The sequence below is a fragment of the Halichoeres trimaculatus genome, unplaced genomic scaffold, assembly GCF_033239565.1.
Source record: "Halichoeres trimaculatus isolate MK-OKI-2021-1 unplaced genomic scaffold, fHalTri1.1 fHalTri1_scaffold_13, whole genome shotgun sequence".
In the NCBI taxonomy this organism is placed as follows: domain Eukaryota; kingdom Metazoa; phylum Chordata; class Actinopteri; order Labriformes; family Labridae; genus Halichoeres; species Halichoeres trimaculatus.
This window is the reverse complement of record NW_027437191.1, coordinates 2,947,752-2,961,694: the sequence shown is the minus strand read 5'-3', so window position 1 is coordinate 2,961,694 and position 13,943 is coordinate 2,947,752. Positions and strand designations below refer to the sequence as shown.

Here is a 13,943-nt window from a genome sequence, read left to right as displayed (position 1 = left end):
ACCACTTGTTAACAGTTAACACTTGTTTGTCTTGTTTGTCTGAAATTTTGTTGAAATAAAAAATACAAAAAATAACTATGTGTTACCAATTGAAATATTTTATTATTATTATTCTTAAGTTTGATCAACAGTTTATTTTTACAGTGTAGTTCTTGCCAAAAACGTCAGTTTGACTGAATTTTGATGGAATCAAAACTTATAAATGGCCCGCTCATAATTTTCGATGAAACTCTACTGAGAATTTTTGCTTATGAACAACTTCCTAGTCAACAGTGCAGATGGAAGAACAGGTTACTGTAAAAACACGTGATTATTGCCACTGTGATGGAGGAAGAAGATTCCTCCAGGCCTGGGTGCCTCCTGTGTGCTCATCAGGCTGGATGGCTGACACCTGGATGGGTGTGGGTGTGGTCACTCAGGCTGAGCAGACATGCTCAGCTCAGTGCAGCCACACTCTCTCTGCCCTTCATCCTGGGAAGATCTCATGTGTTTGGGAATGATTGGTATTTTGGGGTTTCTTTTGGTTTGGAGAGAGGAAGATTTTGGTTTATATTCATACAATCTTTGCTTTGTCCCTTTGTTAAATAAGACTATCTTTGATTTATCTTAATTTGTTGTGTTTCCTGGGATGGAACGTGACACCACCATGAGTGAGGAGTGTTTAAAGTAACACTGTGTGGTGTTAGTTTTCATCAACACTGCAAAGTAACTCCCACAGTAGTATGGATTAACACTAGTGTAGAATTAAATATCTCAAAACAACACCAAGAATTTAACACTGAACTGGTTTAACACTGGAATTTTAACACTGGTGGATTTGCTGTGTTCTTTTAGCACTGAAGTTGAACCTACTTAAACCTTTTATTTAGCTCATCATGACTCAGATCATTTGAGTGAAATCACTTCCTTCAGTTTTTAAACAGTGCAGTTCTTGCCAAGAACTTCAGTTTGACTGAATTTTGATAGAATTAAAAGCTATAAATGGGCCACTCATAATTTTCAATGAAACTCTACTGAGAATTTTTGCTTACAAACAACTTCCGAGTTACCAGTGACCAGAATAAATGCTGAACTGAGAAATGGACCCTTTTTTATGTGATCTCTGGGAGTTTTTTGACTAAAGAACTGTATAGATTTTATTACACAAGGCAGCTTCAGGAACTTATTTATTTCCTGTCAGAAACAAAACATGTTCCACTGTGCTGGGGCTCGGATCATCCTTTCTTTTAGAGACAACTTCCCCCGCTTTGAAGAAAACCATTTCACAGGTTACAGATGAAACTGTCTCTTTCTTGCAGACTCCACCAGAATAAGCAGCAGCTTGAAAAGATGCACTTCTCTGCCACGCAAAGAAACATATCTCCAACACTAACCCACGAAGAGTGAGCAAATCATTTGCAGTGTTCACAAATCACACTTTTTTTTTTTTTATTTAAACAAAGGCACATGCATATAATCACAGAGGTAAAACTTGTAGGAACATTAATGAACATAAAGCAAGAAAATAAAAAGCTTAACAGAAATAAATTCTCCAGGGAGAAGTCAGAATCAAATTATACAAAGTGTAAAACAAATAATATAGTTTATCAAATTTTCTGTTTCAATTATTTATTTTTGATATTTTGTTTAAGTCCTGACACATTGTTGTATTGTATAAATGTTCGAATTATCTGCTTGGTCCATAAGGATTTTATGTTTTCTGAGTCGTTTTACAGCTTTGAAAAAAACACTCAGAAAATAAAATGATTTTTTCAGAGGAGAGAGGAGAGAGGAATCTGATCGGATGAGCGAAGATTGAGGAAACACAAGAGCTGGCAGGGAAACTAAAAATCAAAAAAATAAAATCTTCCTGAGAGACAATAAACTAGGTTCTATTAACAAGTTTCAGAGTTTATGACGAGATGAGCTCTAGATAAAGGCTAAATAATTCATAAATAATCTAACAGTAACGCATTTGTTGGTAAGTGATCCGTGAGCTTCTGAACAGCACACAGAATAAACAGAGAGCAGGTTTTCTTCATGGTTACGTGTTTGTTAAACTGGTTAAAGCAGTGGTTCCCAACCTTTTCCAACTCTGGGCCCACTTTTAAGTCTCAGACATTTTCACGGCCCACCCCTGACCGGTAAATACACAAAAACAAGATTTAAGATTTAAAATTCACAGTCAAGTATATGATGAGTCATGTGGTTAAAAAAAAATCTTACTATGTCATGTTTAAGGATTGAGTCAGTGTTTTATAAGACCTATCCATTATCAACATAATATAGGTATTAATAAAACCAACACCAGTCAGCATTTCAGGTCAACAATTGATTTATTTTTCTGAGAACATCCCTGTGTGGTCTCCTTACTTGAATATGTGAATGACATTGAAAAAGAAACACAAGTTTAATTAAAGTGAAGTTTGAGAAGAAACCCTACAAATTTGGGATTCAGTGTATTAAAAAATAAAGCAAGTATGTTTGTTTTTTTCAACTGAAGTTAAAATATGCTGGTTTATAAAAAAAACAATGATATAATTCAAGCTGATAGAAAGAATGCAAGCACAAATGAAAATGAGTTCTTGTTACAGCGCACAGTGCCTGACAGGAACAGCTTTCCCTGTTACAGACCATATCTGGCTGTTGAGCGTTACTCTGCCTGCTTTAAGAAAGGTGATGGCCACAGGAGAAGCCCATCACCGCCGTGGAAAGCAGGAGTGTGTTCAAGGAACATCGCACGTAAAACTCCTGAGCCTCGAGGAGTCACGCCTTTTGATTCTTTGAGATACTTTCTGCCTCCTTGTTGAGCCCACAAGCAGAAGGTGCTGCGAGGAGCTGCTCCACAAGGATGCAAAGACTGGGGACATCAAAGTTTTACTGAAATAACAGAAACAGACACATGATACACCTAAATGTAAAAGTAAACTTGTGCATTTTTATTAAAACATTAGGAGTTCAAAGGTAAAGTGTACAGCTTTCTGACAAATTAACATCTCAAATCTCTTTTTTTTAACCCATTAAAATGATTTCTCACAATTCAAGAACTCAAAAAATCCCTGAATAAAACAGTGGGGTTGTCAAAAAAAAGTGGACTGGAAACACTTTAGTGAGATAACTGTTCATACAATTAGAAAAATAGGTGTGTGGATATGTGTCTGCACCCAGCTCTTAAAGTCCGGCTGGTTTCTGCTGTCCATTACGCTACAGTCATTCAAAGTCTCCTCAAACTTCAAGGTTTCCTCTAACTTCAGTTCTCCACGGGGCACAGGATGCTGTACTCTCACCACCTCATAATAAACAGCTCACCATTTCAACACTGAGGGCATCTAAGACAGCCCCCAGTCCTGGATGTCCATCAGTCTACAGAAGACAGGGGCGTCATTTCTTCCCCATGATGAAGCTAGGAGTCTCGGCATCATCATCACCCTCTCTCTCGTCCTCGTCTTCGCCGCTGGATGAGCTCTTGCTGGCGTCTTCTTTCTCCTCCTTCTCCTTGGTGGCCTCCAGTTTGGCCTGTTTCGCCATCTGCTTCTTCTGCTTCAGCTTCTCCCGCTTCTTCCGGCGCTTTGCCGTTCTGTCCTCTGCGTCCTGTTTGTTTTGTTCCACCTTATCCAGGTACTCCAGGTCTTTGTTCACCTTCTCGGAGATTTTGTCCAGAAAGTCCTGACGCTGGTACTCTCTGCGGCGGAGATGCCGGTAGACGTGGAACTCCCCGCTGCCTGCACCGGCGCTGGAGCCCATCACATCCCGGACGAACTCCGGTGGAGCCCGCGGGTTCCATTCTTTGGGCCGGTCGGGGATAGGGGCCAGCTTATCCGGGTTCCGCATCAACCTCTCCAGTTTTAGACGCTGCTCTTCCGCCGGGGTTTTGGCGATAACCAGAGGCTGTGCCTCTTTACCTCCAGGTTTCCCTGGCTTGTTATTCTTCTGTGTGTGCGCCGCCATCTTTCAAACTTTTACCGTCGTTTTCCTGTGAGCGCAGGTCAACCCGGAAGTACTTATGAGTATCTGTAACCTGGAAACAAAAAATAATTATTTTTTTACTGTCTAATTTCCGTTTTTTTGTAACGTTAACTTTCATCGCCAACTTCAAAAACATTTATTTTAAATGTAATTGTTGTTTTCGTGAAATCTTTTTTTTTTTCTTGTGTAACTGCAGTAACTGACGTGTAGCTCCACCAATAGCAAATCAGGTTAGATTTATTTTGGAGCGCTGTGGACCAATCAGCGTTTAGGTCACACCTCTCCTGCTCAGGGTGTGCAGCGTGTGGACTGGCTGACGCTATCCTGTTCGTCACCACCTGGCAGCAACTTTTTTACCATAATTCTTTTTTCAGCCGAAGACAACACACACCAGAACAATGAACAGTTTCATCAGATCCACTGCGAGGTGTTTGCGGGCAGGGGCGGCGGTCTATCTGCCCAGACAAGCCGACGGCCGTGTGTGGTCCGGCTCGGCCCGGTTCCTGTGCGCGTCGGCAGACCTCCAGAAAGACCTTGGTGAGATGGTGAAGAAGGACAAAGTGGTTGTATTTATGAAGGGTACCCCGGCTCAACCCATGTGTGGCTTCAGTAACGCGGTCGTTCAGATTCTGCGGATGCACGGGGTTGACGACTATGCTGCGTACAACGTGTTGGAGGACCAGGATCTCAGACAAGGTTAGTAAAGCAGGTACAGAGACCTCATCAAACCACCGCAACAAGTTGTCCGCTGAACCGAACTCTGGTAATGCTGACTATGACAGGGTCACAGGAGATTGTGCATGAACCTGCTTGTGCCATGTCCTTATTGGACCTTTAATCCGCCCCATGTCTTAAAAAACAACTTATTGTTATTTCCTTGAGCTTTCAAACCAGTGTCATATCTGAGTTTTACCAACGGCCATCTTTAACTCCTGAGAGAGATTTCTGAGTATTCCCTGTTTATCAGTGCTGTGCAGCAGGACCCCAGGGTGTGGTACCTCAGTCTGACAGGACACCATCAGTGTGAGCAGGTCTGTTCTCACTACATACCCAGCCATGTTCATGTATGGTAAAGGGATTGACAGAAAACAGGTTCAGAAACAAGGAAGTAAAAAAGAGAATGAAACAACGTCACCAGTGCTCTTTAATGGGATTTTGTCAATTGGGGCTTAACAGTGTGGCAATAGCTGCTGAATGCTGAGTCATGGCGATCAGGCATCTTTAAAGAAAAGCATGTCACTTACCCACAACTGAGACATGATGTTACCGGGTGGAAGCTTTAATAATATCACACTTTGACTACTGAAACTTCAAATCAATCAATCAGTCAAACTTTATTTAAAAAGTGCTTTTCATACAAAGAATGCTACCCAAAGTGCTTTACATAGAGAAAATTAAAAACATTCCCTTAAACCCACCTTCCTACCCCTGTTTTACCTAAGATACCCACACTCATGCAGGCCCCCACTAACACACACACACACACGCACACTCAAACACACACACACACACACACACACAGACTAAAATAGTGCAGGAAACTAAGAACAAGAACAAAGGCCGAGTACAAACAAACCAGGTAAGAGAGCGTCATCGGAGGAGCCATCTGTAGACCTCCTCTCCCCTTACCTGCAGGCCTCCCCAGAAAAAGAGCTCAGTTTAAAAAAAAATGCATCTACTATAGACATGCACCGATTGATTGGTGCCGATTTTCTTAATAGGTGATCAAAGATCAGAGATTGGTGATCGGCCCATCCTTACGTATGAAACTGATCTTATATACCTCCGGGAAGGTCTGACAGCCAGCCATTGTTGCTTTTTGCTCTGAGACCTAAAACTAAGGACACTTAATTGGTTGTTTAAGTTAAAACATAAAGATTCTAATGTTTCAAAGGTATTGTTTGATGATTTTCAATAAAATAAGATTAGAACTTTAAAGGTATATGCTGTCAGTTATTAAAAATAAAAAGTAAAAATTGGTATCGGCCCCAATCAGTATAGGCAGGTAGGGCTTTTTAAAGATCAGTGATTGGCCAGAAAATTGTGATCGATACACCCCTAATCAAAAAATTTATATCAGAGATTTACACCAATCAGATGCAACGTCATGAAAACTTGCCAGGTGTTGTGTGAGCATCTCTGTGTTCAGGCCTAGACCAAAACAGCTCTGACCTGAAGATACGTGGACTCCGCTGAACTCTCTGAAGGTGTGCTGTGTCACCTGTGTCAACAGTGACGCCATCGATGCTCTGTGCTCTGTGGTCCTGTTTTCATACTCAGTTGCTTATTGTGGGCGTTTTTGGTGGTGGACTGGGGTCATTGGGGGCGCCCTGACTGTCTGATCATCTGAACCATTAGTTTCAGCAGTGTGAGCTGCACAAGCTCTCTACCTCAGTGTGTGCAGCATTTTTGTCTGACAATATTAAAAATGGGGTTCTTTGCCAACAAATAGATTCTTCATTTCAGCCTTTGTTTATAAACTGGATTGGAAAAAAGTTACTACTTTTCTCCAGTAGAGGGTGAAATGTTTCTCTCTGACTCGCGTGATGTGCATTTTATGGGAAAATATGGCTCCTGATATGGTCTGTAGACTAGACTTATATCATCATCATTTAACTTTTTCACATGTTCTGGTGTTAAAAAAGCAAACCAAAAATCAGAAGTATCAAAGAATCGGCACCCCAAAAATCGTAAAAGAATTGAATCATGAAAAAAGCATATTTTCCCAGCCTGATTCCCTAAAGTAGTCAGACATGTTCCTCACAGACTGCTGCTTAAATTCAAGTTTAACTAATATGGGACTGCTCAATCTGAACTGTGCAAACAAAATCACAAAAAGTTCAAAAAAATATCTGCAGCTCCAGCCCATTATTTAATCGGTTTATTATTTTGGTGGAATTTCAAATTCCGCCAATATAATATAACACACCAAGTTGGTGTGTTGGGCAGTATCCAATATGTTATTTCTAAACCAATATCAGCCGATACTGCTAACTCACCGATATTATCCTGCACCCCCAATTTACACTGTGAGGACGCAAGGACTACTGCATACATGACATCCAAGTCTGAGAGTAAGGGCCGCACAGCAGCAACAACTTTGTCACACACACACACACACACACACACACACACACACACACACACACACACACACACACACACACACACACAAACACTCACACAGCCTCTCTGCTCTGCCTCCCTCGCTCTCTGACGTGACAAGCGCCCCTCTTACCAAGAGCACCCATCTGCAGGGACTGAGCGTCGCCATATCATCAACACATAGCGGAAAAGGCAAACCGGAAGTTGGTCTTCTTCGTGTTTTTTTTTTTTTTTTAATGTAAGAATGTGCAATTTAAGTTATTACAGTACTGAAGATTCTTTTGTTTTTGGAGTCCTTTTTTTTTCTTTTTTAGTATTACCAAAGTACAATTAACAATATACACATAGCTGCAGCCAGGGGCTAAGATACAGCAATCATCCAACAAAGATGCACAAAAATATACACATAACAGCAGAAGAAAAAGAAAAGTTAAAAAAATCCTCGTGTTCTTTTTGTCCTTTTTGGTGCTACGGAGCTCTCATTAAACTGAAAGTTGGACATATTCTAGATTTTATTTGGGCCCCATAGCAAAATATGTTTTTATTTTCCTGTTTATGGTTAATGGAATTCAGACTGGCGCTATATCCCTGGTTGTGTTTCTTAACCATTTTTTGTTGTAGTTCTGGTTTCAATTTTTGTTTTCTGTTTTGTTTCTTACATGAATTACTGTTTCATTTGAAACGTGCATAATACATGTCAACAGCATAACGTCTACAAAATCTAGTTAAGTCAAAATTTCATTTGTGTCTCATTGAGATCTGGTATTATTGGCTCTAAGGGGCGCCCGAGTTCCTGCATGGTGTCGTACAGCTGAAAAAGTGAAAAAATAGATGAAGAAGACCAACTTCCGGTTTGCCTTTTCCACTATGTGTTGACGATATGGCTCAGTCCCTGCAGATGAGTGCCTCTCCCTCTTACCCACACTCATCATTGCAGCAACAACACACAGAGGTGTTTTGGAATTTACAACTTGTATTTGTTATCTAAGTTATAAAAAATGATTTGTTATATCTGTGGGTTCCACAAAAAAAGGAAAAACTTTTTCCTGCTTGGATTTCCTTTTTTTATTTTTTAGGTCCAGTGTGTTCATTAATTAAATCAGAACACATTAATAATCAAATCACACAGGTAAGGTGCGTTAGAAACAGTCACCAAGCAATGTTAGATAAACACTTTTTAAGATGAAATTCGAAGCTCAAATCAAAAGTGGGCTAAAATGGTCAGTAGACCCCAGAGGGTTAATTAAAGTGATTCTCCAGGATGGAACAAGTTGGGTTCTATCACAAGGTTTAGGGCACAAATTACCCCTACAGCAGTGTTTTTGTGCAGCAGAAGCCCAGAGCACTCGCACCAAACACCCCCTCCCTGCTCCTCTGCTGGTTTCCTCTGCACTCAGACGGGGCCATATTTTACTTGACCAAAAACACAAATAAACAGACTCCCACCGAAAAAATCTGGTATCGGTCTGCATTCATGCTTTATTCAAAGTGAACGGCAGGTCGTCGTTGCTCTCATAATCACTCATCTGTACGTTGTTATTGCATAATTCGTCCTGGCAGACTACCTGTGTTTGTTTATATCTGGCACAAACGTTTACTGCTGCTTTCCTCCATTCTCTGAGCCTGACACCTGATACATGGCGCTTTCTGTAAATTTATGTCTCTAACACAAATGCTGTCTGCTTCCTCAGGAGTCAAGGACTTCTCCAACTGGCCCACCATCCCCCAGGTGTACTTCAACGGAGAGTTTGTGGGTGGCTGTGACATCCTGCTGCAGATGCACCAGAACGGGGATTTGGTGGAGGAGCTGAAGAAGCTTGGCATCAGCTCTGCTCTGCTGGATGCTGAGAAAGAATCCAAGTAGGAGGAGAGGATAAACCTTTAACAGCTGACACGACAGAGGAAACATGAATCAGGATAAAACCCCACACCCTGCTCTGATGATCACAGAAGAACACACTCTGCAGGCGCTGGTGAAAACTGACTCAGCCACACTGATGACGATGAGGAGGGGCAGCAGTGCATCACTGAGCTGATAACATCCACTTGCCATCAACTCCCACACACACACACACACACACACACACACACACACACGGAAACACAAGAGCACTGTTCAAAGTGTTCTCATTCAGGTCTTCTCACCCTGCAGCTCATTCCCAAAGAGTGAGATTTTTAATCTTGGAGAGAAAAAAATCATGTCTTTACATCTCCTCTTCAAAGGTGTAAACTTTTTCTTCCACCAGGGGGCAGCAGAGTCTAGCTGCAAACACAACACCTAGCAGAAAGTGGTGTTTGAGCATCAATTCAGAAATCAGACCTCTGCTGCTGCAGGCTCCACAGGGTCAGGCTGGTAAACATCTCAGCTGTCTTCTCTTACTGGTGCTTTACAGGGAGCCTGCCCTGGGTTTATGACCTCACAAGATGACTTCCTTCTACAGAAAAAACAAACACACACAGGAGACCTGAAACAGCGAATGGTGGGCTAGAAAACCAAAACAAAGTGCTAAAGGATGCAGAGTTTGCAGATACTCCTCTGTGGGTTCAGCGTACAAGCAGCCGCTTCAGCGCCACATAGAGCTATTTAGAGTAGAGCAGCTTTAATGTTAACCCTAACCCCTCACACACCGGGACTTTTTAATGTTCATTATTTTTCACTGTCACTCGTCAGACCTACAAACACACTTCTTAACAGTTACTTTTCATTTGAAAGTTTTACTTGTGGCTCATTATATTTGAAACAAGGTGATGAACAGTGAACACGCTGTGACAAACACTGCCTGAGATGACCCACAAGCTCCCTCCATCATCCTTCCCTGTTTCCTCAAAGTCTGCTCAACGCCTCGTGAGCCTCAGGGTGCCAATAATAATGAAAAGGAGAATAGCTTCTGAATGAGGTGCCTGTGATTCCTCTACACGCAGAGGGGAGTATTTTCTGGTTGGTTTGGGTCCATTCTGTATCTGTAGATGGTCCTGATCTCACTGAGCGCATCACACACATGCACGAGTGTGGCAGAACCAGCACCAGTGTCCCCTGTTTGTTCCTCCTGTCGTCATCCACATCCACAGTGTATCCTCTTGTTTTTACTGTGTACATCCGCTGAAACGCAACAACACCTTTACACACGCACACACACACACACACACTCTGTCTGTCTAAAGATGACTGATTGGCAGCATAATGAAAAACAAACTGATGTGTATTTATTTGAAATGTGTCAGTCCATATGCCTGTGGTGTTTGTTAAATTTCCACTGAATAAAAAGTTTTTTTTTTTATCAGGTTGGGGAGTTTTTTCGTCTTCCTGTAAGTTTCTCACTCAGCCTCTCAAACCTTCAAACCCTGCTCATCCCCTCCTGCTGCACACAGTTGTATTCTGAGGCGATGGTCATGTAGTACACTGTAAATTATTGTACATTGAGAGCCTATTCTGAAATGTATTTCAGTGGCATGTAAACCCTGCACCAATTAAATATTTTGTGACACTAATAAAGAGCATGCCGCCTCTTTCTTTCCTTGATGGAGCCTTCAGCACGTGAGGGACAGTGGAGGTTTTTACTGAAAGCACACATGAGCAGGGTCCAGAAACAGACCAGCACCTCTCCACGTGTTTGTCTGTTAGTCTTCAAACAGCTCCAGGGCTTGGATTTACAAAGCATCTCACCCTTAAGGTGGACTCTTTTAAATGACACTAACAGTTCCTCACTCAGAGTTTTCTCTTCAGACCTGTTCACAGCTGCAGAGAAACTCTCACTAAGGAGTTGAGAGTTCCATAAATGCAAACACCACAACAGAACAGACGTCATGAGGACAGTTTTAAGATAATAAGATAACATAAACTTTATTGTCCCCAAAGGTAAATTTGTCATGGACATAACAGGGTTCCTGCGGATCCTTGAAAAGTCTTAAAAGGCATTGAATTCATAATTCTAAAAAGAAGGCCTTAATTGGCATTAAAATGTCTTAAATTCAATTTTCAAAAGTCTTAAAAATTTAACCACATTAATAAGATTTATGTTAGATTGAACAAAAAAAATATTTAGCAAAATGTATCTATTTTTCAAAAAGAATTCACTGATTTATTGTCATGGCAACATTGTGCAATCACAAAAGCAGAACTAACAAAGCAGTGATGTGGCTGCACCAGGATCTTTCAGAGCAGACGCATGTCTTGGTTTTAACTACAGTGCCTGGAGAGGGAAAAAAAAAGGTGAAAAATTGGCAAAAAAAAAAAAAAAAAAAAAATCCAAAAGTGGCTTAGGAAAATTGATTATGGCAGCAAACTTGGAAATTAAATTTGAAATTAAATGTCAGAAAACATGTAAAAATTCCAAAAATGTTTCTGACAGTGGTCAAAAAAAAAAAAATGGGGGCAAAATAGGAATAAAGGTATAAAAACGGGCTTAAAAAGATAAAAATGGTCCAAAAGTGGGACAAAGTGTATGAATGAAGGTCAAAAAAGGGATAAAAATTGCAAAAACTGGGCAAAAATGGTATGAAAGTGCAAAAAGGATAATAAATAGGTGCAAAATAGGTATGAAATTGCAAAAAAACAAAAACAAAAAGGGAAAAATTTGCAAAAAAAATCCAAAAGTAGCTTAGAAAAATAGTTTTTGGCAGCAAAATTGGGAATTAAATGTGATATTAAATTTCAAAAAACATGTAAAAATTACAAAAATGTTTCTGGGAGTGGCCAAAAAATGATTAATGGGAGCCAAAATAGACATAAAGCTGTAAAAATGGGGTTAAAAAGGAGACAAAAAGTGATGTTTTATTCAAAATGAACATTGGGTTAAAATGGCCTCTCACCCAGGTAAATCATGTGGTGTTTTTATTTTGTTTTTTTGTTTGTTTCAATTGTGGTTCGTTGTCAACTTGGTCTTAAATTTGATTTCAAACGGCCTCAAAAAAGTCTTAAATAGTCTTAAATTTAACTTGGCTTGAGCTGTAGGAACCCTGCATAAGTGCAGTGCTGCTCACATTTTATGGATCATTTGCTCATAAGATAAGATAAGATAAGACATACTTTATTAATCCCCGGAGGGAAATTCATGAAATTCATACATTCATACCGATCAACAGTATACAGTTAATAATACAATGCCATGCCTGTTGTAAATAAATAAGTTACTGAGTAAAAGCTGTGTTTGCTGTGGCATGCCACCAGTGACACAATGCGAATAAATACAAACATACAGATACAGTGTTAAAATCAATGCTAATAAAAGAGATTTAAAAAGAGATTGGTGGGAGGAAGAATAAGAACCCCCTTCTGCTCATACACTAGATTACTGTGTTACGTCACCGCAGATTGTTTATTAAGTAAAGTGATGGAGGAAGGGAGGAAGGAGAGTTTAAAGTGATTACTTTTCACTCTGCTGGCTCTGAACCGTCTTCCAGAGGGCAGTAGCTCATATTCTGAGTGAAGACCATGAGAAGGACCTTTTAGAATATGTTGTGCCCTGCTGACAACGATTTTTTCAAAGATAGTTTGAAGGGACAAGTAATCTTTTTTACCTATCACTTTCACAGCTCATTTAAGCAGTTTGTTTATCTCTGATTTACACTGAACAGATAAGGAGCTGAACCAGGCTGCCATCCCATATCTGATCAGGCTCCCCATAACAGCTTTATAGAAAGTCAACATCACATTCTCACTGACGCCAAACAATCTGAGTCTACGAAGGAAATACAGTCTCTGGGCAAGTTTGGCACACAAGAAATCAACATGCACATCCCACTTTAGTAAGATGTTTATCTGGATGCCTAAATATGTGTAAGAGTCCACCTGCTCAATTAGACTGTGACTTATTGAAACAGGGTCATGTGATCTAACTGCCCTGGGGTCGAATATCATCTCTTTAGTTTTGCTAGTGTTCAGCATGAGATGATGTTCCTCACACCAAGCCTGAAATGAGACAACCTCATTTAGGTAAACAGAAGGGCAGCCATCAACATGCAAGAGGCTGAGAATAAGAGTGTCATCTGAAAATTTTATGACAAATTATCTTGATGACTGTCTCTGCAGTCGTTTGTGTAGAGTGTAAATAAAAGAGGGGAGCTCACAGCTCCTTGTGGTACCCCTGTACTACTTTTTTTTTTAACTGTAGAGAGTGTACCATTTACATTGACTTGTTGTGACCTGTCAGTGAAGAAGGAGTAAAACCATTTGATAATCACAGGGTTTACCTTTAAGTTGAGGAGCTTCTCAGCAAGCAGGTGGGGTCGGACTGTATCAAAAGCTGAGCTAAAATCTGCAAATAAGACCCTAGCATAAGCCTTAGGGTTTTCAAGGTGCTTGCTTATAAGATGAGACACACTAAGGACTGCATCCTCAGTGCTGCGACCCTTCCTGTATGCAAACTGCAAAGGGTCAAGAAGAGGAGAAATCACTGGTTTGAGTTTTGCCAATGGACACAGAACAGTTGTGAAAGTAAGTCAGTGATTCTTTTCTTTTTACCTTCAGCTATGATAAATAAAGCTCTGATGCTAATGTTATGACATGAATTGTTCATAAAGCTGAATATAAGATGATGTATTGTACTGGTAAATAGAAAAAATGTAAGCACTATGAAGGGTATTACAAGGTCAGACCTCTACGAAGCTTTATTCATCATAGATGAAGTTAAAAAAGAAAACAATCATTGACTTACTTTCACAACTTTTCAGTGTCCGTTGGGATAACTCACCTCTTTTGCATTCGTGTTGTGGCTGGACTTCAATTGTGCTGTGGCTTTTGAAAATCGTCTGACACCCATTGGCCACCGTACTTATAAACTGACTGATCAAGTATAATTCTGCATATTTCCAGCAGCTGCATCTGGTTAAAGGATTGGCAGGTCCACAAAGAAGCAGACTTTTAATGACTGGGGCTCTGGACCAACCGTGGCGGA

The 13,943-nt window shown here is 40.5% G+C and overlaps 2 protein-coding genes and 1 non-coding gene across 3 annotated transcripts; 1 reads left to right on the top strand and 2 right to left on the bottom strand.

The window, feature by feature from the left end:
* Positions 1-2,364: 2,364 nt before the first annotated feature.
* On the bottom strand, positions 2,365-3,974 carry prkrip1 (PRKR interacting protein 1). Its single transcript, XM_074685218.1, has one exon. It carries the CDS (start codon positions 3,925-3,927, stop codon positions 3,361-3,363), a length of 567 nt encoding a protein of 188 aa, XP_074541319.1. The 5' UTR covers positions 3,928-3,974; the 3' UTR covers positions 2,365-3,360.
* On the bottom strand, positions 2,563-2,837 carry LOC141802461 (small Cajal body-specific RNA 13). The gene has a single exon (XR_012599487.1).
* A 240-nt stretch (positions 3,975-4,214) lies between the features above and the next one.
* On the top strand, positions 4,215-10,530 carry glrx5 (glutaredoxin 5 homolog (S. cerevisiae)). Its single transcript, XM_074684554.1, has 2 exons — positions 4,215-4,641; positions 8,742-10,530. The coding sequence occupies exons 1-2, from the start codon at positions 4,344-4,346 to the stop codon at positions 8,912-8,914; spliced, it is 471 nt and encodes a 156-aa protein (XP_074540655.1). The 5' UTR covers positions 4,215-4,343; the 3' UTR covers positions 8,915-10,530.
* The last annotated feature ends 3,413 nt before the right edge of the window (positions 10,531-13,943 follow it).